Below are 27601 nucleotides of genomic sequence, written 5' to 3' on the forward strand. Positions count from 1 at the left end.
AACGTCATGTCGATTATAAGGTGTCTGAAATTACAGTTTCAATTTTTTAATTTAAAATTTCGGGAGAGATTCATTTCAATTTCTTGCAACACCTATTTTTAAAATAAGGAAAAAATTTGTTTTGAAACCATGTAACTTGTTTTCGTCAGTAATTTTTCTAGCTTTCTTAAAACGTTCGGTTAAATTACTTTACTGTAGGAGTATCCTCTAGAACCTCTAGACTCATGCCGGCGATTTGACAATTAGTTCTAGAATTGTGAATGTTTAAATTTGTAACGGGAAAATACCATATTCGGTCAGTCTTCACTCTTTGAAATGCAATTACGGAGTTAAAAGTCGGCATTTTTATTTGTGAACTTAGCTCTAATTTTGTTTCGAAAATACCAGTTTGTTCAAACGTTATTGCAATTTTGCGTGCTTCTCCCTAATTTCTTCCCAGCGTGTTTGCTATGTATATGATCATCTATCCAAAGTTGTTGAAAATTTATTTCCCTTCGAAAGATCTTTATCTTTTTATAATATAAACTCGCTCTCGAGTAAATGGCTTCAAAGAGAGCAACAAAAAAGGGCATAAATATACAGAGAGAGTACATGTTGCCAGATATAAATCTTAATATTTATATTGAAATTATTAAAAATAAAAAATACTTAATAAATAGCTCTCAAAACCGTTCCCAGTTAAAATTGTCATCAGTCACGTCCTCCTCCGTGTTATTAAAAATATTTAAAAGCTTTGCAACAAACATATTTTTTTTTTTAAAGATCATTAAGAATATACAAATTTCGAGATAAAAAACTGTGAGTGATTTCATTTATTATCCCGATTTGTTATTACATATTTTAAGTTTCAATAGTTTTTAACATTCTGGGATTTATTATTCATGGATTTAAATTCGTAAAGAATTCAACAGATGTTATAAAAGATATATTAAGTTTTTATTCCATGCTTTGTGTAGAATAATAAAGATATCTTGTAAATTTTACAGGTGGTGATTTTTCTTAAGTGTATCTTATCTAAAGCTCTTAAGAAGTAAATGAAGATTTTATAAATCACAATGCCTCTAAGTCAAGATTTTCATGAATAATCGATACGGTATTGAGTCTAATTAACAAACATGCTGATTTTTATGCTGATTTGTTTCGTAGGATTAGCATGTGAGTAATGTTTCCCGTTCTATTTTACATATTTAAGTTCGATCCAGAGAATGAAATTGTGTCGAGATTTTTATCATAATGTCATTTATTATTTTATCACCTAAACATATAAGCATGTTTTTAATCACAAATGGACATTATGTTAAATAATATTGATACGATGATGTACATTGCGCAAAAAAAAACGGACCACACTGAATAAATTTTAATCTGATGACCGGATCTTCACGTTCTAGGACTCAATCTTAATGGTTTGAGGGGGTGACTTCAAATATGCTAATTAATTAGTACAAACGATAATTAAAGTTACGAAATCTGACACAAACACGTACTTTCTCTGAATAAACATACCTTTTCCCCATGCGATCCGGATTTCTGACCTCAAAATGTAGGGGATAGCCACAATCTGTGAAATATGGTACCAATTATTTGCTCAGTAGAGTGGTACAAAGTTTGTACCCCTTAATGTTAATTTTACTTCTTGCGTATTTCGCTAATTTCGAGAACTTTTGTATCGAATGGGAAAATTTTTGCACTAAATTATAAAATTCGTTTTTTCAAAGATAATTCCATGCAAAGTATAACTTTAAAAAAAATCTTTATCATTTTATTTAAGAATAGTCGTAAATATTTTGAATTATAAGGAATAAACATATTTTCAGTATTTTAAAGAATGTGCTTTTAAATAGCAAAATATTAAATTTGAGAAAAATCCATGGAATAATTCCTGAGAAATCATATTTTTATAATTTGATTTCTCAGGGCACGATTCGACCAATTTTTCCATTCTGTAATTTAAAATTGCGTTTTTAAGATCATGCAAAAATATTCAAATTTTTTTTAATAAAATGATAAAAATAATAAATATTTACTAATTTTTCAAGCATGAAATTATCTTTGGAGACATAAATTTTATAATTTAGGGCGAAAATGTTTTAATTCGTTTAAAATGTTCTCGAGATACAGCGAAATACGCAAAAAGTATGAAAACATTAAAGGGTTCCAAACTTTGGACTATGAGGACCATATTTCCCAGATGGCGTCTACCCACTTTAAAAATGAAAAAAAATAGGCCAGAAACCTGAATCTGTCGAAAAAAATGCTTTTTTATTCAGAGAAAATACGTCTTTGTGTAATGTCTTAAATTATCGCCAGAACTAATTAATTAGTACATTGGAGATCTCCCCCCCCCCCAAGATTGAGTCCTCTTTAATCTTCATCTTTCATAAAGAAAAAAGAGGAAAAAATATTATGGGTAGTACTTATGGAATACACTATAAATAAAAATTAGAGAAAATATTCTAAGAAATAAAATTCCAGAACTCATCTAAATCAAAAATACTAACTTCTCAGAGATTATGGGTTTAAAATATCCTCTGAAAATTTATATTATTTTTCAATAAAATTAAAATAAACACCTCTTCAGTTGCGTAACGAGCACACTTTAACAAAAGTCAATTACTTTTTCGAAAATTAATAACATGGTTGACAATTTTTAAAAATTCAAAAAATGAATAAATATTTCCCAATTTTTAAATCTTTAGAGCTGTAAGTTTCGTCAATGTTTTTCTCAAAAAAGAATCAATATTTTGATTCCTGCAGTAAATCTGTGCATTCATTTGCTTGTATATCAATTATAACATCTTCTATAGTTCTCCATGTGTAAAATTGTAAAGAACAAACATTCAAAAAAATATCGAATGCTGATGTAAATAACGTGATGTAAAAATTTTAATTTTCGAAATGCTGTTTCATTTCACAATTTTATTTTAGGCTTACTGTGAAAAAAATTACCTTAACATTCTAACTTCAACAGAAAAAATCCTTAAGAATTCCAATAATAAGTATTTAAACATAAAAAAAAACCTGCCTGTGAAAAATTTTGCGTTTGCTGTAAAAACCACTGCCTTTATTACAAAAAAACTTACGAAACTTTACAAATAAGGCAGTTATAAATAAGGAGTATAAGCAATAAATTATTTTTCTATACTTTTGCTTATGTTTGCTTAATGTGATGCCTTAAAATTAAATTATGACACCTAATAATTAATTTTAATGTCATAAAAAGTTCAAATTCTTCAATTCGTAACGACTTTATCATAAGATACACTATGATATGTTTATTTACTTTCTGTACCAAAATTGCGAAATTTAACTTGCAGTATAATTATGTAGTTTAGATGGCATTAACCCGAGACCTTTTCTGCAGATCGTTATTAAATTGACTCTCACCTGAATCTAAAAATTCTTGGCATATCACCCACTTTTAATCAAAATTGTGCAATTATAATTAATATTGTTTAAAGGTTTTTGAGGAAGAAAATATAAGGTTGTAAGCTGGATTATATAACAAAAAATTTAGAAAAGGAAAAAGGACATTTGGATTATTATTATCATTATTATTGTGTTATTTCAGTATGATCATAGTATCATAAAGTCTGTATTATAAATTTCATGATTAATTTCATAGTCTATAATTTTATATCTCCATCAAAAATGTTAAGAGCTTTAGTTATAGCTTTTTCTAAGATTGCTGCAAGAGTAATTTTTCACTATGTTTTAGGGGGTCGTCAAGAAAATCCAATGGAGAATCCAGATCTCTTCTTAGGTGATATAGCTGGCATAGACATTGAAGTAAGAAATAAATTATTTTTCTTTAAAAGAATGAGTAACTGAGCGATTTTTTTAAGTATACAGTTTGCTCATTGAGGTATGTAACAATCCTCTTAATTTACGAAGCTAATTTTAGAGTTGTGAAAGTAGAATCTAGGTATAGTAAAATCTCTGTGAGATACAAGATTCGAAGTTAGCGTTCTTTTCTCAAAAATGGTATGAGATGGAAGAAAAAAGTAAAATATAAGGCAATAGAGAATAACCGATTTAGGAAATCTTACCTCGACGGCATTAATACTAGAAAAAAATACTTTTGAAACACGCATAACTTCCGTTTTAATATTGATTTTTAAACAATAAAGTCAGAGTGAAAGTTAGAGAACACTCTACATAAGTAGATTTATGGGTAATATTTCTTTATTCATTCTTATTTATATTACAATACACAACTGGAATAGAGAGATGTCTATCAACGGTTTAGTGTTCCGTCTAAATTGAAGCCTAATATTGTGTGCAGTATAAACCTCATATTGTGGAAATCTTCGAAACCACACTCTTAGAAATATAATTCTCATTTCCGACCATTCAGCAATCCTTGACCTGTATTTCGTTAGAGAATTATTTCATCCCAATATCACATGCTTTGTGATGCAATGTGAGCTCTCAAATATCTGACAAAAATGTTTCCTCAACTCGGAACCTCATCGCGGAACATCGTGAGAGATCGTTAACTAGAATGACAAAACTTGAACGAAGACTAGATGATCGAAACTATAATAAGGAAATATATGTTTACTTTTGGCAAAATACGTTTCCTCAACGAAGTGACAATAGTTATTACGTCATTTGGACGGAAAGTTCGCTCCGCACATATATCAGGAAACTGTTTCGTCAACAACGAAGAAAGCTTCGTGAAATTTGAGTCTCCATTTTTTACAAAACAGGAAAGAGGCTAAAACCGCTCTATTACTCACCAATCTCTGTTTCCTGTATGCTTGAGGAAGAGAGATATAATTTGTCTACGGTAAGTACTCCCCCCATCACAAAGTCTGAGACCGTCTGCTGCTATGGAAACAAGAATAGCGCATTTCAGATAAAGTAACTTCTCTTCACTCTAGTGCTAATACAATAGACCGAAGAAGAAAATTCCCATCCTCTCGTGACCCGAGTCTGAACAGTGACCCCCAACCCTATTTGAAATAGTTATACCTCGTTGCCATAGTCACCACCATGGGTCCAGACGAATGGCTGGGAAGTTCTTACTTTAGACAAACTATACCTCTTCGCATGCTTCAGAACCGGTTTTTGTTTATATTCAGAGCAGGGAAAGTCAAATATTTACGTTTTGTAATGCTTTAACAGGATAGAAATGCAGTCACGTCTGATCGACAGCGATGGCCGAATGGTGTTATTCCTTACTATATAGACCATACTGCCAGTAAGTAGCTTAAATTTTTTTAATCAATTTTAAATCATCCGTAATGAACACGTATAAAATAAAATTTTGAAATCCTTGCCAGAAATTGAGTCAAAAAGTATACACATTAAAGGTTGCAATTTAGTATTCCATCGATGAAAAAATACAAATACTAACGAAATGTAATACAACTGAGAAAACGGCTAATGAAAATTTTAAAACATGTTAGATTGCTGTGGGAAACAGAACTGAAAGAAGAAAATTAGAAACACCACCGAATTTTATCTGGGAATCAAACTGGTTTTAATGTTTTTCCTCCCACAATCCTCATCGGCCATGGAGAAAATGGTAAAATTGCTCAAATCCGTTCTCCAACTTTTGGTCTTATTTTTTGATGTACTAGTGATAAAATAACTTCCAGAATTTTTCAAACATATAAAATTAACAACAGTAACTCCCACATTAATTTATGACTTTGATGATAAAAAAGCTCTTACGGTGTATTAAAATTGAAAGAGCAATTAATTACGTTCACAATAAATGGCAAGAATATAAATGTAATTATTAAATATTTTAAATAAAACGCACATAATTTTGTTGTGATAGTCAATTTATAATTTTCTTTTATTTAAAGGTGATATGTAAATGTAAAATTTTATCAGAATGGGATACCTGCAAGTGACGTAGTGTTGGTATCTGGATCCTGATTGGTTGTAGAAAAGGGACATTTGTTTACTCTTTTTTCCATTCAATTTCGAGTATGCCAAAACAGTCAAGTATCGATTCTCTTAAGTGACACATTCTATATTCTTGCACAATGATTCTTTCGTAAAGATTTCTATTCTTTCACTATATATTTCTTACTTAACACAAAGACAGGCATGAAGCCATGGAGAACATAAGCACACTAATTAAGCATCGAAGTTGCCAGGTACACAAAACGAAATATATCACGGTTACAATAAAATACTTGAGCAAATAATAAATTTAAGTTAAGTAAAAGAAGTAGACGAGAAGGAATTATATTTCAACAAATTTGATGTGCAATAAAGTGCAGTATTTAATTATTTTATAAAAGCAGTTTTTTCTTTTATCGTGCTTTATACAAAAGTAAAAAATTTTGTAAAAATTAGAAAATGATTTTAAAAATTTATTCATGATGGGTTTACTCAAATTATATTCCTATTCCATAATAATATTTTTAGTCGAACGAAAAAATTTTACAAAAACAAACTAAAGTTTTTTAAATTTTTATAATTTGTTGCAAAGTTAAGAAAAACCCATTATCTCTATGGAGAGAGCCTATTTACATCTAAGAGCACGCTAAATGGATGCCAAGCTCCAAGTGCGAACAAATATCAACATCGCCAACTCCTGAAACGACGTAGCACGGCCTTCTTTCTGCTTATCAAAAACAGCACGAGTTTTTTCCCCCATGATTTTAACATTTAAAAGCTTTTATATGGTTTTGAAAGCATAATTATATGATTTGGTAACGAAATAAAACGGAACTATATGCAGTAGCGGATGATTACTTAAATCCTATACCGCAATGCTGTTTTCTTAACTTGCAACGGTGTATAGTAATAGCCTCAGGTGTTGAAATGTATTTTTTCCCTATAGGTCGATTAACGTATAAAATAGGAATGGCTATGAATCATATATCAAATAAAACTTGTATTACGTTTAAAAAGCGCACGGATGAAAAGGATTATATTAATATATTTCGTGGAAAAGGGTAAGTAGGCATCAGAAAGTTGAATTTCTCGAATTATTTATCAAAGTCTAATTTTTAATTATATCGTACTTCTTGTAAATTTTTCCACGCATTATTTTAATCTTAAGTTGCTAATTCACATAGTTCTGTGATGCAAAATAATATGTAACATAAACTTGCACATCTAAAATCGCAGTGGTGGCATTTGCAATTTTTTTAATATAGAGAGGATATAATGAGATTGAGTTCATTCTTCCTTGTAGTTAAACACCCCTCACCCACTGCCAATTCGTCAACTGTTTTATTTCTGAAATATTGCTATTTGATAGATAGTAATGTACGAAATCGTTGGCACAACGCCTAAAGCAAGATTCAGCTGCTCTCATATTGTTTTTGTGTGGTGTAAACAAAATGTCAGATTTCAAAAATTTAATTCATTATAACCCGAATCAAATACATTTGTATTACTAATTAACCGCCTCAGACGGACAGTTGGTCCACTTTTCAAATGTATCTGTTGATGGAAACACATATGCTTTACGTAGAATTCAAAGTGCTTGACTGTCATTTTTGCACTCATTTTGACCTGTCGCAGAGACTACAATGAGTTCCGAAATAGTCACTTTTTTCATGTATTGTAATAATTGCAAAAATGACTAAAAAAGCAAAAATATAAGATATTGACTCGAATTTATTATAACCCAAATCCATTACATCTTGTATTACTAATTAGCCGCTTCAGACGCACAGTTGGTCACCTGTTCAAATGTATCTGTTGATAGAAACACTCAAGCTTTATGTAGAATTCAAAGTCCTTGCACTCATAATGACCTGTCATGTATGCAATCATTTGACCTGTCGGAGAGACTACAATGAGATCCAGAATAGTCATATTTTTTCATGTATTATGATAATTATAAAACTGACTAAAAAGCAGCATTTTTACTTGGAATGAATTCAATACATTTTATTAATGATGGTAATTGTAAAACACTCTCTATAAGGTGCATGTAAAACACTCTGTATAAGGTGATTGCTAAGTACTCTGTATGAGGTAATTGTAAAACACTCTGCCAAAGGGGATTGTAAAACACTCTCTATAAGGTGAATGTAAAACACTCTGTATAAGGTGATTGCAAAACACTCTGTATAAGGTGAATGTAAAACACTGTGTAAAAGGTGGTTGTAAAACACTCTGCATAAGGTGAATGTAAAACACTCGGTACAATAATTTTGTATAATTAATTCTATATTATTATTATTTTTTTAATTTTAGTTGTTACTCTCATTGGGGTAAAACAGGAGGCAAGCAACCTTTATCTCTTGACGTAGGCTGTGACCCTTTTGGAACCATGCTCCATGAACTTAACCATGCCATTGGATTTGCTCATGAGCACAGCAGATCTGACAGGGACAAATATGTGTACATTGAGAGAGAAAATATCATGGAAGGTATGGTTAAATTCTTTAAAAATATCTCTACTAAAGATTTGGCATGGTAATTGACTAAGAATTTCAATACGACTTACCCTCAAGAGGGAAGTGTACAAATTGCAAATCGTAACTCGGTGATCTGATGACACTCAATCATGTTTAATTAGTTTTAGTAACAAGCATTATTGTTATTACATTAATTAGTGTTTAGAATAGGAACTAAATGTACCAATATCTGAACCAAGTTCTGAGGAAATAGGTTTTTTTACGGCCAACCAAAAGGGATAAGTATAGGAAGAAATTTTTGACAATCGCTTATGGTTGACCTGGAGTAATAATACACTGATACCGAATACAATTAATCTTTGTTTGATGGGATGAACTTTTAAAAATCAATTTTACTTCATCATAAAGTCACCGTAAAAGGAAGCAAATAATAATAAATAAATAAATAAATTTAATTGTTTTAGCTTAATTTTAATTGTGTCTTTCGCTGTTTCTTCCTAAATAAGCTATTTTGGTACCTTCTTCCATTTGCTTCAACAAATGCATTATAAGCCTCGTGACATTTGTGTTCTTCATAAAGAATTTCTTCTGGCTGAGAAAACCGCTACACACTATTTAAAAATGGAAATTTTGACCATATTGACATGCCTTGTTCCGGCCGTTCAGCTGAGAAGAGCTGTTGAAGATACGGGAACAGCACGACATCACCCATACCAGGTCTGAATGTTCTGGCAGGTTTACCGCCATTGCACCTGCAAATCAAAAAAGAAGCACTAGTAGCTAACACACTAAGATTCAATCAAGAAAACACACAATACAACATAAAAGCGGGTGATTATCAACAAAAGATAAAAACACATATGGTCCACCCGGCCCATAAGACTAGTCATAAATACACTAACCTACCAACAAGTACTAGAACCAGCAAAATAACGACGTAACAAGTCTACACCGATGGCTCCAAAACAGACAATGGCGTGGGAGCTGCATTCTGTGGTTACCACAACAACCAACATACAGATACATACAAATTTGCGTTAAAACAAGAAAACACAGTGTTTCAAGCAGAGGTTTTAGCCATCAAAGAAGCGATCAATTGGTTAGAGACACACAGCTGCAAAGATGCAACAGTTTTCACAGACAGTCTAGCTAGTATACACGCTATTAGAAAAACGAAACAAAAAGACCCACACGTGGCAACAACACAAAGACAACTAGAACACCTAATCAGGAAATGGCAACACACAAATACACTGGGTGGCAGCGCACACAGGTAACATAGGCAATGAAGCAGCGGATTTAGCGGCTAAAGACGCAGCAGCAGGTCACGGAATTCCCAACGGTGTTCTGCTTCCACCATCGAGCCTAAGAAATAAACTTAAAAACATCACACGAAAACTTTGGCAAGCATACTGGGACGAAAAGGAAAAAGGCTATACAAAAAAATCATATTATCCTAAAGTAGACACAGACCGACTCATAGGCCATCCAGCAGCAATACAATTCATTACAGGACATGGCTTCTCCCCCTCATTCTTACACAGGAAGCAGCGAATAAACACAGACACATGCCCATGCGATGACACAGGTACCCCAAGTCACTACCTACATGACTGCCCACTAACTGAATCATACCACCTCAAAAAACCCAATGAACAAGGCAGAACGATATTTGCAGACACTTTCAAAAACAAGCATATTATGCAAAAACTAATAAATATTCTAGCCATGACCAGGAACATCACAGACAATATGTCATAAACCTTATAATAACTTTGTAAAAATACTGGCAGCAAATACAATCATAGGGTGTCAGGGCTCCAGGCAAACCATTGCTGCTGCATAAAAACACACTCTGGCCCCACCCCTGACCAGAAAACATTTGGCAGGCAGTCAGTCAAAACAAGCTGTTGTCCGTGAGGCTAATTTAAAAAAAAAAGAAGCCTACAAGCTCGATCCACACAAACAAGAGATGGCTTAACTGTCGATAAACGCACACACAATAATACGCTAATCTATATCATGATCCGCCAAAACACTGCCTCAACTACTACTCATAATAAAAATAGGTAAAGCACACAATACAACATAAACAAAACATACTTACCACGCAATCAACCACGGACTGGCTCACAATAGCAGAAAACGTGACTGATCACCACACATGCCTCCCCACTGACCCTGCTCCCAGTCCCTGGGGACAGATAGTGAATCTGGAGTTTTTCAGCTACCCGTGATGGCCATTTATGTTAAATGTAAAAAAAAATTCAAAAAAAATATTTAAAAATTTTTTAAAAAAAAATAAATAAATAAAATATCTGTGACGTGACTAGCTATTTTATATTGTACTGTTATTGTCGATGTCCATTCTTCGAGTCTGTAATGTAACACTGCTAGTTAATCTACGTAAAATTAAATTGTCGCTACTAGGCCGGGATAGCCTGGTCAGTGGGGTGCCGGGCCCATGTCCAAGAGTTCGTGCGTTTGGTCCCCGCCGGTCAAAGACTCCCCGTGTAGTAAATGGTGACTGATGCACGTTAAATCTGTCGAGTCTCAAAGTCCTCCATGTTCCCATAACAAATCAATACTTCTAGGGGTACCGATCTAGGAGTTTACTTGTCTTCTGGATTGGTTCAAAATTACAAGGCTACGGCGTTGAACATTAGTAGTCGTAAACCCAAAAATTGGGTCGACAGTTCAACGGCGGTTATAAAATAAAATAAAAGTACTGTCAACCCGTATGAAGAATGGTCATTCAGCTAGTGGCTAATAGAAATGATCCCTTAACACGTACACTATTAAATATCGCCTATTATGTGAACGAAAATGTTACGTTAAGTTATGTGTAAGAAATTATGTGAACAAAACCATTAAATTATAAAATGATAATTTACCAATCGCGTTGAAGGCTTACATTTATGATTTTAAATTCCTCGACAGATATTTTATTAATCTGATTAGATTAAAAGTTTTAAATTGCTACAAGTACCTGCTTCAGAGACTGGGAAATTGAAGATTTTTTCATGATTACAGGAAAGAAAGTTGACATTTAAAAATAACTTTTGAAGTTTTTTTTAAAGAAGAACCACGTTTTTGAAATAATTGAAATCGATGAAAGCTACAGCTTTAGATATTTTTGTGTTGTCTGAGTAATAAATGATATAAAGTTTCACTTAATATAATATTTTCCTTTTTTCTCATTTACAGGGTTTGAAAGCCAATTCATGCGACTAAAGAAGGATCAAAATAGATTAATCAATAAATTTGATTACGATTCTATTATGCTTTATGATGAAACTGCATTTTCAAGAAACAGAATTGATAGAACAATTATTCCATTAAAAAAAGGAGTAAAACTAATCGGTCCTCATAAAAAATATGAGATGAGTCCTAGTGATATATACCGGATCAATGTACTGTATGAGTGTAAGGATTATCTGTAAACTAATCTATTAGATGTGTAAAAACAAAATGTGATAAAATGTGAAAATAGAATTACGTTTATTATAATGCATGTTTCAACTTACATTTATAATGCCACACATAAAATACAGATAAACAAAAATGGCATTTTTCATCCATTTGAAAGCTTGAATTTATATGAAAAGATTTTTCTAATGCACTCTATTACTCATAGAGTGCTCTATTTTATTTTTATTTTTCTTAACAAGAACATGGCATGTCGAATATAAGAAGTCTGAAATCACAGTTTTAATTTCTTAATTTAATCACTGACTACCTGTCGTGGAGACCTTGGAGTTTCGAGAAATGTAGGATCTACTTTGAGGAAACAATTCGCAGAGACAGAAGCAGCGGTCCACCGACCTATTCAGGGACGCAAAAGGACAACAATGCCGGATCAAAACCGTTATTTGAGACTTCTAGCCGAAAGTGATAAGTGTCCGCAGCAACGACGCAACTGTTTTGCAACCTGTATAATGCAACAGGAACCAGGTACTCTGTAGTCTGCATCTCTTTGACTGTGAACCACAAAAAAGGACCGTCTAACATAATATCGAGGGCACCCGTCTTGAACAAGGGATGATTGGGGGAGGGTTCTCCTAAGTGATAAGTAGCGAGCCAGTCTGGACAGCAATTCGAGACGTGATCTCATCTAGAGAGAACCCGGGAGTCGATATCGGCCCTCTAACATTGTCGAAAAGGACCACTTTGATGAAAGCGGTCTGATAGTCCAGACAGGCATCATGGCAAACGGGCATACTGATTTTCATGTGTTCGATAGAGGTCTTTACTAGAGATACTCTGATTATAGAGATACTCTGACAAGTCATCGGTACAGGTACGAGATGCTTCCACCATGTGTGAGACTTTCCCGAGGAGTGTATGACTGAATTTCATCTTTATGGACGATAATACCCATCTACTCCAATCGGAGAATATTCAACAATTGGAGAGTCCTATAATATCCCCTAACCTTAATCTCATCGAACGCGTATGAGATGCCTTGAACGTTCAATTGCAGCTCGAAGACCTTCTCCAACGACGATAGGTGAGCACAAGGGTGGTTTGATGCAAAAGAGGGTGCGGATGCGACAGGGATTGATAAGAACCCTGGTAAAACAGTATGTAACGCTGAAGCTCAAACAATGTAGACATAGGTTACTCTGACTGACAGGGTGTCGGTCAGCTGCTGTGCTTAACAAGAGACGGTTTCTTTTCTTAGTGTACAGGCTGTGCCCTTTTTTGTTTTTCAAATATTGGTCTTATAGCTGATATCTTGGTCAGGTTTGGTTCTATTTTCCTTGTTAGCTTTTATTTTTTTTTTTAAAAAGCATTTATCTCTTAAGTTGTTTTCACCGAAGCATCTTGGTTTCCGTTTAACAGACACTACTTTAATATACCTGCTCTCAAATGTTTTCCCAAAACTTATTTCATCCACAGTAAATTGCGTTGTATTTCCACGTTGTTCAAAAAGTATCTTTCTTCCCAACGAAATTTCACCGTCAAAGAAGTAGGCGAATGAGAGAAATTATAAACATGTCACCTAATCACCTTCATTTATTTTCTCAAAAATGCACTTATGTAAAAAAAAAATAATAAACTCCACTCTGCAACGTCTTTTAAAACATTGAAATTACAAAGCTGCCACCCAATTAAAATCATTGAATGCCAGTTATATTTCTCGCCTTTTAACTCATTTTTATGACAAAAGTACACCAAAAAATCCAAATATCAGAATTGTTTGAAAAGGTGATTTAGTATTATACATTGCGTGCCTACTTTTAGATTTTTAATTTACCCAGTATCCTAAAAAATAAGCAAAAACAAGTCAAAACGGAAGTCTTGCAGACCTCATATGACATAATAGTAGCTAGGAAGTTATGAATGGCTTTTATTGTACTGCCTTCAGCTAAAAATAGAGAGATTTTCCGTCATGAATAAGGTGAATAAATATCTTTGTTAATGTAACGTTACTTGTTTAAAATTACGTGAATTTCAATTTTATTTTAAATTATATTTTTTAAAAAATTGTTAAAAAGAAGTATAAAACTAACAAAAGTATTAAATTTCTTATCCAAAATTATAAAACATATAAATTTAGTTTAGAACGATAAAAAATTTAGCCAAAATTCCAAGATAGCTAAGAAAGAACTCTCTGGGGACTATATTTTCAAAAATGCTTTTATTGTCTGTAACAATTTGCGAAAAGAAAAAAAAGTTTTTTTTTTCAAAAAAGATAGCATAAATTAAATTTCTATCTGACGTTTCTAACTTTTATATTGTTTTGAAAACGTATTTGTATGATTTGATAACGAAATAAAACGGAACACGGATGATTACTTAAATCCTATATCGCAATGGTCTTCACTTGCAACGGAGTATAATGATAGAAATAACAAAGCAGAGGTACCATAAGTCTAAGACGTTACGTCACTCTAAAGACATAAATATACAGTTAAAGTTTAATTATATTAGATTCGTATTAAAATGCAGGTATAGGCCTGGATTTCTGAGAGCGCTTAAACGTCATTAAAAACCAAACATCTAGCGTTAACGATCTCATTGGTGCAATATTTTTCAAATATTTGAAAATCATTATTTAATTTTTTTAACTCTTTCAGTCAATATTATTGAATTAATATTTAACCAAGGAAAAACATAAACACAATCAAAGTTTTAAGGTTGCACAGGTCCAAGTTCTTGAATCTGAGAAATTGGAGGAATTTCTCTGTCCAAGAAATTGGATGGATTCGTTGACACTATCCAAGATCTTGAATGTCACTGATTGGTCAGACGAAAAACTAGAGCATGCGCATTGTTCATATTTAACATAAAAAATAATACTTACATAAGTTTGAAATAACTAAATAAATTCATAATAGCACAAAAATCAGTAAAAAATCAATTTATTTGGACTAAAATGTATGAAAACAGATAACAAAATGATATAATCTGATGCCTGCTTGTTGACGCCACAAAACCTAAGATGCTGATTGGTTAAGGGAGAAAAAACTTGGATGGAAAGCAGAACATGCTCTACTATCGTCCAAAGACTTGGACCAAGTACTTGGATGATCGTTTACACTATCCAAGCTCAAAGCAAAACAAGTTTCCATCAATATCAATCAGTCTTCGTCCAAGAACTTGGATCGTCTGAACAGGCCTTAAGGAATCACTATACAAGTAGACAGGCGTGGAAACTTGAAAAACAGTTTTATTACATAACTAGCCGCCTAAGGCGGTCAGCTGTCCGCCACGCTAAAGGTTTTCACAAATAAAGTTTTTTAAAACATAGCAGGAAATCTGAAGATCAGTGAACATTTAAAGTGTTCCTGTCCTGCAATTTTGTCTTAAATTTCTATTTTATATATTATATAGCTACAACGCTTAAGAAAAAAAAACTAAAATGCTAAATACATGAAAAGAACACGAAAAGGAATTAATTTTATATGGCATCAATTTCTATTTCTATATAATTTTTTATGGTATCAATTTCTATTTCTATATCGCTACAAAAATTATCGTCTTCGCTTAAGAAAAAAAAATAGAGCGTGGAAAGAAGAAGAAAAACTTATTATAACTATTATGAACAGCGACAAATATATCAAAGCGAAGCGTTCTATTTACGTATCGAATATGTTGCCACATTTTTAATACAAAAGTTAAACTTTTCTCCACTTTGATAAATGTAAACTAATGCGAACCTTACAATTAAATTATTAATTCCTTCATATATTATTGGTTTAAGTTGTCGAAAATTAATATTTCAATTGTAAGGTTCGCATTAGCATACATTTATAAGAGTGGAGAAAAGTATATGCATTTTTTAATAGTTTTTTGAATATGGCTCTTTGAAAACGAAAAAGCACAGATTTTCTTACAAAATGACTGATAACTAAAAAACTAATCCAAATTTTTGAAAAAGAAAGAAAATACTTCTTCATTATGTCAAAACACAATTATGTGCCGAGTTTCGTGCCTGGGCGAGGCTTCTGGGGCGATATATTGTGATTACAGACACACACACAGCCGCGTTTATTATTATGTATAGATGTACAGATGACAATTGACATAATCATTATTTAGTTTTTTTAATTCTTCTGACAATATTATTGAATTAATATTTAAGCAATGAAAAACTTCAATCAAAGTTTAAGAAATCACTATACAAGAAGACAGGCGTGGAAACTTTAAAATCAGTTTGATTACATAATGACAATTGAATGTCTTTAAAAAAAAATTTAATAATTCTTGATTAACTCCTCATTGTTTACTCCATCAATCCTACAGGTTTCGACCTTTTCAAACCTGTCCTTATATCAATGATACTTTCGATTTACAAAACAACTTATATATTCAGTTATGTAAACATTTCTGAACTTATATCACAACTATAGGATATAGTCTTTTAATAGAGTTATTCTCTGTATTGGTTAGAGAACAGAGCATGTTAACAATAATTTAATATCTGTTTCATCTCGCTTCCCACTCACATTTTAAACAAAATCGACGCAGCTACAATGGCAAGAACTTTGGAATTGAGCTGTACTTTATTTGAAAACTGTAACTATAAAAATGTACTAGCATCGTTTTAGATTAATATGTGATGGAATTTTAATACTGCAGAGGCACTTTTGAAGCTAATTTCACAACTTTATAACACGAAACTTAAACTGTAACTGAACACTAAACTTAAACTGTTACAGAAGGAATATTTTCTACTATGCACGATTTCTTCTATGCTCATCTTCATCTATTGAAAATCGTCAATAGCCATACTTGCTACCGATGCTGTATCAAAAAAGTGCTGATTGTGGACCACTTCCTTCTTTGTCTGGATTTGAAGGAAGGATTTATCAACACCAGTTATTGGGAGGCTAGAAAACTTTCATCCAGATTTACGACTTAACTTTTTTTCTTCTGTGTTTCACTAATTGATCATTTTTATTTGATTGTACTTGTTGCTTTAATTTTGCTTAGGTATCTTCTCTATGCTTAAAAAGAAGTGTTTATTTTAAATCTGGCTTTCGGCATTGGAAATAAATAAAAATGAAATTAATAAAATATATTATTTGAAAACCGAAGTCGATATTTCAAGTTTTAAATAGAAATGAAATTGCTTGTCGCGTTACAGAAGCTTCTTTAAATAAAAAATTATAAATAATTTGTACGTGTTTTAACAACCAAAAAATATTGCTTAAATGACATTTTGAACTTTTATTACTGATCAATTTTGCTTATTCTATTTATTTAAAAAAATATACTAATAATGATTATACTATAAAATTAACTAAAATACAAAGGGTTTTAGGGAATGACTTTGTTAGCTACTTATATTTTTTAAATCATTGCAAAGAAAAAAAATAATAAGGTTGAAATGTACACATTAGGGATTGCCAAATAATATTCAAGAGAAAAAAAGGCAAGCCAAACGAACCCTATTAAGGAAAGCTACCCTACATTATTACCCTGTTTGATTCTTGGAGGTAACAAGAAGGAAAAGAAAAGGAATTATTTTTAACTCCACCAAGCTTCAATAGGCAATCAGACTGACTTTGATATATTTTTCATCTCACATCCCTTACTTGCAATTCAAAAGATTTCTGTAACGTTTTTGTTTCCCTCTCGCTTAATTTTCAAATTGTTAGCCCAATTAGTGTAATTTTTTAAAAGATTCCAAAAATGTACAGTAAATTTATTCATTACTAAACATGCTGAAATAAAAATTAAGTACCATCAGTAGTATGAAACTACAAAACATATGGACGAACTTGATTACAGATTAGATGTTTGTAGTGTATAAAAGGAAGAAGAAATTCTAATTTTTAACTGAATAAATAGCTGAATATATTTTTATTTTATTTTATGTATTCATGTGTGTAATAGCTGCGAAATTATAAATATTTAAAATCAGGTTATTCTATTGTTATAACCTGTACATAATCGATGAATCAATACATTTAATTTGAAAACTAGTATTGTAAGCATATGAAAATAGTTAAATTACAATTATGATAAAAGTTAGTTCAATTGAGGAGGGAAATTCAACGTTGTGGGATATATATGAAATATATGAAACCGCTGTAAAATCTGGCTAAAATTATGCTTTTCCTCAATTTTTATATTTTATAACAGTCGTTAAACAGCCGACCCAATTTTTTTGGGGTGTACGATTACCAATGTTCAACTCCATAGCCTTGTAATTTTGAATCCAATCCGAAAGACAAAGGAACTCCTGAATCTTGAAGAATTTGGTGAAATTTGCCTTCGTGGAGGACTTTATGGTGAAACTAACCCAGATTTGCTTTACTTGCAAAGGGAAAATTTCCTCGGTTAGCCTGACGACAAGGGGACTCTATCCCATGATTCGTCTACCACTGAAGATATTTTACGTCAGCACTGTGGTAGGCGCAAGCCGGGTGCGAATTCATGTGTAACGTATCCATGTAACGTAATTGTGGGTTAATTACTTCAAAAAATCCTCCACGAAGGGTTGTTATCATCAATGTTTGATCCAGGTGTATTCCTGTCTTCCGGGTTGAGCAAAATTACAAGAATGACGAATTGGGCATTGATAGTCGTAAACCCAAAAATGGGTAAGTTGTTTAAAGCCGGTCGTAAAATAAAAAAAAATCTAATAAAAGTTTTAGCACAGGAAATTTATATTTGAGAAGTTACTCCTTTTAATTTTACGTACTCCACACCCGATCATGGAGATTATTTATTATAATTTCGAAAATTAAGAGCGGAGATTGTACTAGTAAACTAATTTCTTTTCCTATCATTAAAAAAGTGAAAAGTTAAGAGAAGTAAAATGATTTCAGAAACATTCACTAATCAACATATGACAGTTTTCATACAATTTCAACAGCTGAAGTTTTCTCGCGCATTTTTAAGATTAAATAAAATCTAAAGTATCTTATTCCAGTGGTTGTCACCTTGCATTGAACATAGGGTTGCTGCGCTATTTTAGGTCACAATGCAAATTTATGTGTTAATATCTCTTTTCTGTTTAGTATGTAAGTAATAATCAACTTAATTTTATTCTTTCGAGCCTTTAAAAAAATATACATTCTTTTTTCTTTTTCTACTGTTCTTAATGTATCTCACTCTAAATAATAATTGCAAAATAAAGATATTACAAGATCAAATATTTCATGAATGTATTTATTGACAAATAGTTAATTATTCATAATGCATTTTTCAAATATTAAATTAATTAAATAAATTTTATTAAAGAATGATAATTGATATTTACGAAATACAATTAACAATTATCCTTTTTATGCATACTCATTTGGTATTTTTCTACAGACTTTGATGCAGTTTACCCAGATGAAAATTTCCATTCGTTTTTTAGAAATACTTTAATGTCTCACAAATATATTAATTTCATTAAGTTTAGAAAATGTTTCTATGGTGTTATCCTACCTTCTGAAAATGCAACATCTTGAATCAACATTCAATATCTTTAATACAACATCATCTGAAAATCAAACATCTCGAAAATAGAAAGTATATTAAATTATTTTATTTTGTTTACAAGTATAACATTTTTTTGATTTCCAAATGCAAATATAAACAAAAGAAGAATGCTTTAAGAACAAATACATAAAAATGTTTACTTTCCCCGCCTAGGCCTACATCTATGTATCAAATAGTCATGTGTTATGTTTGCATCTTGTGCATATAAGGTGTTCCATAATCACGTCTCTTAATATTTATTCTTAAAATCCTGTCAAAAAAATGAAGAAAAGTATCTTAAAAATTGGAAGTCTCAAATTAATCATTAAAAAGGAAAAAAAACTCTTTCATAATCTGGCAAATCACTTCTGAGTATGTCAGGATTAAAAACGTCAAAACATGCTTGATTACATGTGAAAATACGAGGAAGCTAAAAAGGGCAATTAATAGAAAGTTTCACCTCTAAATCAAACACTTCGGAATTTGATAACATTTTTACTTTTTCCGTGCTTAAACCCTTTCTGGAACTGGTTTCACATTGAAAAAACTTATTTTTCGCAATGCATACATTTTTTTTGTCTATACGTTTGAGAAGGATTCTAAAAATGTATATTAACAACGGTGTTTACGAAAGACCCTGTATATTTGTACTTTTGCAATTGATGTATAAATTTAATTCGATGATTTTTTTGTCGTTAATGTGTTAGAATAGGATTTGAGTTATAAATTTATTTCAGGGGCCCGAAGACAGAGGAATCCAATGGAAAATCCAGACCTATTTCAAGGGGACATCGCTGGAATGGACAGTATAGAGGTAAGCTCCGTAACAGACGCCTTCCAACACTACAGCGGGCGTTACAGATTGTTGCACAGTCTGCAGATTATTTTTTTAATCTCATATTTCAAAATAATAATAATAAACTGCTAACAAAACAATGCCCGTTTCTTTAAAGTTAAAGATATTGCCGAATAAAATAGGGATCAAATGAAAGAGTAATGATTTTCTCTCCTATCCTCTTTGATGAACTGTAAAGAATTATCTCTGCCCCTTTTGAGATCTGGCACCCAAAACAATTCGTCGGACTGGTGCAGCTTGCGGGTAGTAAGTGTTTTGATAATGTAACGCAGTTGCAGAAACTTAAGTTTGGGAGATAAGTTTTGACTATGGCCTTTGCCTCATACAATTTTATTCACTAAAATATATCCATAAGAGGTTAAAACTTAATTAAAGTTTTTGAAGGGGGAAATATTTGATTATTTATTCATTCATTTATTTATTTATTTGATTATTTATTCAGTCAGTTATTTATTTATTTTAAATTTTTCACATAAATTTTAAATTGCTTTTCCTCTTCCAGTTTTGAATCTAAGATAATTGTGTACAATTCAAATTAAATTTAAAAAATCATTAATTTTTGTGCAGATTTTTAATTAACAAATGTTTACAGTACTCTGTTGCAAGCTAAGAAAAAACCATTATCCCTATGTAGAGAAACTGTTTGTATCTAAATGTAACGCTAAAATGATGCCAAGCTCCCAGCGCGAACGAATACCAACATCGTCAACTCTTGAAACGACACTGCACAGCCTTCTTCTTGTTTGCATTCTTAAAGTGGGAGAAATGAAAAAAAGAAAAATATAATAATCAATTAACAAGTAATAAGAATTAATAAAAATTACATCTAAAATTCGTAACAAATATACGTTTTTCTATTCGCATTTAAAAAAAACTGATGAAAGAATAATAAATATTGTTCTTAAGACGATTTACCTCTACTGTGAAACAAAAGTAAAAATTCCTGATCTCACACTAAAACACGCCATTTTTCCAATGCTTTTGCAACGTCATATATTTGTTTCTTTTTCAAGAACCAATAATTTCCATAGTTATCGAAATATGTCGTCAAGTCTAGGATTCCTCTACGACTTCGAAACTATAACCTATTTTTAATTATTCTGTGATATATATCGTGAAAGGTAGCACGAATTAAATTTCTGTTCAATGAGTTTAACTTTTATAAGCTTTTAAATTGTTTTGAAAACATAATTTGATAAAGAAATAAAGCAGAACTATAGTCGCGGATGACAACTTAAGTTCTATACCGCAATAGCCTTTTCTTAACTTACAACTGAGTATGGTGCAAATATAGCTATTGTTTGTTCAAGTCAAAAGTTTAGAATAATAGTTTGAAAATATTATATTTGGAGTGCTATATCTTAGAGACTTTTATTGTATAAATCTTGAACTTTTTTTTAGTTTTTTAAGTGCTATAACTATAATTTTATTCCGTCTCTCTTTTAAGCACTATTGTATAGTTTCAAATTAAACTTTCATACTTACATTTTTCTATTTGATTCATATCTATTATTTGCAAATTCATATTGTGTAAATTCATATTATGCAAATTCATATTGTGTAAATTCAAATTCAGATTTTGCAAATTCATATCTACTATTTGCAAATTCAATTATAAGTTTGGTATAGTGTAATTCATACAGTATTAGTCTTCCACCTGATTGCATTTTGGTCGAATAAATTTTCTGATTTGTGAAGATGGTGCTGAAAATTGTCTGAAAATTCTGATATCGGAGTGGAAAAGCTATAATTTAGGATCAGTTAGAGTTTGTTAGGAAATAAAAGATGATTTTTCCCTGTGGGCACCTGAGAGCCTAAGTCAAGGAGGAGGTCCACGCCACACTCCTATTCATAAGGTGGGCCACATTCACACAACAAGCAGAGGGAAACATCCATGTCCTGAGAAGGATTCGAATCCAGAGTCGAGCACGCTGGCCTCTCGACCACCCCACTGGCTACCCGACTTGCTATCGTACATATCATACAATTTTCTTTTCCAAATTTAAAGCATTTTTCATTTCGTAGTGTCTTGTTAATTAAAAATATTTATCTTTTTTTTTACTTCTAGGACAGAAATGCCGTGAATCACAAATCCTTATTGTGGCCAAATGGTGTTATTCCGTATAGATTAGATCCCAGTGCAAGTTAGTATTTTGTAAATAATCAGGTATAAAGTTCGTATTTATTATAAAAAACATTTATTAAAACTATTCTTTAAATTACTCCGATTTTAAAATCAAAGCACTTAAGCAAATCAGAGCTTTTAGGCGAATAATTTGTATGAAATTTAAATATTTAAGAAAAATAAAATTTCTGAACCATTTTCCTACACTTGTCAATACACAATATCCAACAAATTAGCCATCTTAAATACGGAATAAAATTAATATAAATCTTACTTTTTTCTTTTATGAACAGAGAGCTATTTTTCTATCTTTCCATTCTAATTAATTAAAAAATTAAATTTTATTTAATTTTAATAAAATAACTAATAATTAATCATTTTAATAATTAATTAAACATAATTGCCAGTTCTGGAGAAGAAAAAAAGGGCAGTTCCAGTAAGTTCAAAACTAGTTTTTATTCAAAAAATATTGATATTTAAGCTTCGAAAAAATAAGAATTTTTAAATTACTTAAATATTTTCAAAACAATTTTTCATGTAAATTTTGTTTATGATGTTAAATGTGGTCCACAGCACATAACAGTACTATCATAACAGTAAAAACAGCAATAACTAACATCAAATGTTAATAAAATACCTAGATTCATTGACAATACTTCTTTTAATAATATGATATCTTATTTAGATAGGGGGAGTGCTTTAAGAGGAATGAGGCATATATCAAGTAAAACTTGCATAAAATTCAAAGAGCAAACTACAGAAACTGACTACATAAGAATATTTTCAGGACAAGGGTAAGAATAGAAATTTATATATATCTTTATGTAATATGAGAAGAGAGTGAAATGATGACGAATAGCCAATCACAGAACACTTGCAGATAGTGACGCACAAAACAGCCAATTAAAATTAAGAACGCATGTGTGGGAAAAAGTAATAATTTCTAATAATGCTGCTTGCTAAAATGTTGCAACTAAACTTACCATTTAAATATGAGTGGATCCAGTTTTTCCTCATTCATTTCAATATTGTTTTGGTTGTCATCAGCATAAAATTAACAGAAGTCGTAAAGGTATTGTTTTCCTTTAAATATTTTTGTATCCGTAATTTAAAGTTCTTTTCCAGTACTGCTATTATTGGAGAAAATATTAAATTATGATTGTGAACTCATCAAATTTTTTTGAACAATATAACGTTGTAAGAATATAAATGTTATTTTAAAAAATGATTACTTCGAAAAATCACTTCTGTTCACCAAGAGATCTAATTGCTTATAATACTAATAGATAGTAATGTTTGGACGTGGGAAGTAGAGGCACAAGCTTAAGCAAACAGAATTCCTTTTAGTATATACATGTTAGGTGAATAATTTTAACTTTCGTCGAAAAACTGTTTTCAGCCAAGAAAAGACAATTATTGCGAAACAATCAATCGAAACAATCATATATATATATATCTCCNCTATGAAAAAAACATTTTAAGAAAAATAACTATAGGGAAAATTTAAGAACAATATCCTTAACAGGAAAAGTTTATAAATATAAATCAATAAAGATAAAAGAAAATATAAAAGAGTATTAGATTCATACGTATATATAGATATATACAGGGTTATTCATAATTCCATCCGGCGTTTCGAAGCGTTATAGTAAAAAAACGAAGACGAATATGGCAAAAAAGAACATATGAAATTATTCCAAAAGTATTCAAGTTTTAATTTAAGCAGTTGCCGGTAGATAGCAGTAACATGTACCACTGAAGGCAGTTGTAGTAAAGAAAAATGTCGTTTGCGGTCGGAGGGAATTATGAATAACCCTGTATATTAAGAAAATATTGCCGTGTCAAAGCTGAGTTTTGAACTGCCGGTCACTCGCACATGAGACTGACAAATTAGCCTCCTCGGGCAAACTATGTACCTAGCTACAGGAAACTAAGTAGCTTTATAACGTGTTTACCACACACTTTTAAATTATTAGGCATCCAAGGACGAAAAATAAAAAGATGAATTCCTATTCCTTATGTGATGGCCTAACTTCCAGGTTTCGAAGTATGCTCACTTGATTCTCTTTGGCTGAAGATCCAGTATGCACGGATAGAACTTTGGTTATTTAACCATATTAGGTGAAATTAATTAACGAATGATTTTTCTTCCAGTTAACAATTTGAATACGATTTTGTTTACGGTTATTTAATTGTTCTGATTGAATGTTGTAAAATAACAAAAAAACTGCTATTTAACGATTTCTTCGAGAAATTTCTAACAGTGTGTCGTCACTTGGTAACTTTGTGACCTAGATTATGATAAATTCACTATATCCCTTAGCAGAAAACCTTCCATTTTCATCTCTGTTATTTTTAATTCATTATCCAAGTCTTCGGGCATCTTTGGAATTCCAGGCTATATTATAGATCAAAGTTCTGCAGTTTTAATATAACAGTCACCTACTTATTTGAACTATTTATTTTCCACTTCATTTATAAAATACAAAACAAATTATACTTGAGCATCCTAAGGAATTATGTAAAATAATTTAAGATCACTTTTCTTCGTTATTTATGTTTTCAAAACGTTCTCGAAACAGTTCGTTAAGCTTACAATAAAAAAAGATACAAAAAATAATAGCAGGGATACAAGGATAAAAATTGTTTTTAAACCTTATGAAAGAAAACGGAGATGGACACAGTAGATCTTGCCTCTTCTTTGCTTGTCAAGCTACTGAATTTAGAGTTTAGTAAGAGCTTAATTTTAGTTCTTATTTAGAGTTAAAATTGCTAGTTTTGTAAATATTCTGCAATATCCTAAAGTATGTTAATACAATTTGCTTCACTCAGGCTATTAACAGTCATAACCCTTTTTTGGATGATTTTTCCCTTTTTGTGTGAAAAAACTTGCTCCGACAGTAAGGACAGATAGTACAAAGAAGGAAAGAACATCCATGCCTTGCCCGGGATTCGAACCCAGAACCTTTCTGGTGCAAGGACAGTTCTCTAACTCCTACACAGGCCGGTCGGTGCGTGAAAACAATCGTATTTAAAAAACGTATCATGGAAATATCCATCCTCATACAAATTTGCAAGTTAAGCTTAATACAAAATAAGCAAAAAATGTAATTGTATCAATTTTATTCCTTATGATAATTTTAAAACAATTCTCCTCTTGCAACAATCATCTAATTCCATCTGCATCGCTGTACTCGACATCAGAATTTTCTTGACCATCTTCTGATAGCCTACCGCCTGCTAACTGGTCCAAATAATCTTCAATGACCCTCTCTTCTAAATTTCTCTACAAAAGTAATATAAAATAAACATATAGTAAAAAATATTTTCTTCATACATTAGAAGTGAAACAACTGCATAGTGATGTAAATTTCTCTAATGCATAGTGATGTAAATTTCATGGTTTGGGGAATAATATTTGGGGTATTCAATTTAAATTGCAAGGAAAACAAAACCTCATTATTGCTTTTATTAGCAAAGAAATCTCAGATTAGTCATGAGGGAACTTTCTCTCATCATGTAAAAGAAGGGGTAATCATAAATATTTTTTACCAAAAACAAGTGTCCCTTAATTGATTAAAAAAATTTGCAATGTACTTTAATGAATCGAAAAAAGTTTTTCAAAACAAACAAAAGAAATATTTAAGGCTACTTATTTTTTCAATCATAAAACATGGAAGTAAATAATTGTTCTTGATTTCTGGGATGAACAATATAATATTGCTCAAAAGAGAAATAAAATCGCGTTCTACTGTATATGGCATATATTGTAATGAATATATGACATATTTTGTAATTAATATATGACATATATTATAAGGAATATAATATATGTTTTAATGAAATCTTAACACTGATATTTTCATAATGTGTTATTTTTCGTGATAACAGGTGTTATTCTCATTGGGGTCGAACGGGTGGCATGCAACCAGTATCCTTAGGGGATGGCTGTGAGCCATTGGGAACTGTTATTCATGAGTTGACCCACGCTATAGGATTCGATCATGAACAGTGTAGATCTGACAGGGACGATTACATCACCATTCTTTGGGAAAACATAATGACTGGTAAGTAACGATAAAATTCTGCGTAATGCATCAACAGAAAAGCTTACATTTTACCCACTTAAAAATATGCATTGAGAAAAGCGATGTGAAACAATATTTAAAGTAATAGGAACTTATAGTTAATCGATTTATTTTTATATAAATCATAAATTTTTCATATAAAAAATTTTTTTATTCATAAATTAAAAAAATATTTTTAAAATTTATAAAAATTAATTTTTACTTAATTTATTAATTTAAATTAAATTTGTAAAAAAATTAGTTTTTCAAATTTATAAAAAAAAATTTACATACTGGTAAATAGAATACTCTTATGGGTTTTCCCTAATCACGATTTCTAATTTATATGCTGGCTTCGAATTCATGTAAAAAGCGAATTAAAAAATAGTAAGAGAATTAAGGGTCACCATCAATAAATGAGAGAAAAAATTGTTATCGAAATGACGTTATTTAAAATTAAAAACTCAAGCACAATTCTCTATTTTCGATGGATTAGGATTAAAAATATGTTCCAAAATTTAACTTGGTAAAGAAAGGGAGTAGTCATTTGATGAAACAAAATATTTTTAAACAATTCCCATGAAATACGGTACCATCTTGAATACAGTAGATGACAGAAAATAATTTCCATTTACTTAATATGAAAAAGAAAATCACGCGACAGAAAATTTAACACTACGGTTTACTCAATTTTTCTAAATCAAGTAATAATATCCTACTTCAAAGCAACTCCAATAATATACGTGTTGAAGAATCCTTAAAGCACGTAAGACGTTATTACTAAACTCCTTTATTTGATGTTGGTATGGTAAACGTGTCTCCTTGATTTATGGAACTTTTACAGGCATTAAAATTATTTACATTAAATCTTAATTCAATGTAAATAATTAAAATCTGCCATTAAAATCTTAAAACAAGCTTTCTTGAGATAAAATGATAATGGTTCAACAGTAACGTAACGTTACAATAATATTGGTAATTAATGTTATGATTCCTTTCAGGAATGGAAGATCAATTTGATAAGCTGAGACCAAATCAAGAGAGGTTGATCAATAAATTCGATTATGATTCAATTATGTTATATGGCGAGAAAGCGTTCTCCAAAGATTACTATTCTAAGACTATGGTCGCCAAGACACCAGGCATTCGACTGATTGACCCCTATGACAAAAATCAACTCAGTTCAAGTGATATTTACAGAATAAATACACTCTATGAATGTTCTTAGTAAAACTTGTCCAAAGGTTGTTCTATTGGAGATTATAATAAACTGATTCACATGGCA

At 31.1% G+C, this 27601-nt stretch overlaps 1 protein-coding gene across 1 annotated transcript; it reads left to right on the plus strand.

The window, feature by feature from the left end:
* The first annotated feature begins 1028 nt into the window (after positions 1-1028).
* LOC107441050 (zinc metalloproteinase nas-13) lies at positions 1029-27601 on the plus strand. The gene is made up of 12 exons (XM_071179267.1): positions 1029-1155; positions 3719-3789; positions 5131-5206; positions 6809-6923; positions 8179-8354; positions 11550-11781; positions 14857-15068; positions 20006-20082; positions 22193-22268; positions 22935-23043; positions 26141-26316; positions 27318-27601. The coding sequence occupies exons 1-12, from the start codon at positions 1116-1118 to the stop codon at positions 27542-27544; spliced, it is 1587 nt and encodes a 528-aa protein (XP_071035368.1). The 5' UTR covers positions 1029-1115; the 3' UTR covers positions 27545-27601.

This window comes from Parasteatoda tepidariorum, chromosome 3, assembly GCF_043381705.1.
Source record: "Parasteatoda tepidariorum isolate YZ-2023 chromosome 3, CAS_Ptep_4.0, whole genome shotgun sequence".
In the NCBI taxonomy this organism is placed as follows: Eukaryota; Metazoa; Arthropoda; class Arachnida; order Araneae; family Theridiidae; genus Parasteatoda; species Parasteatoda tepidariorum.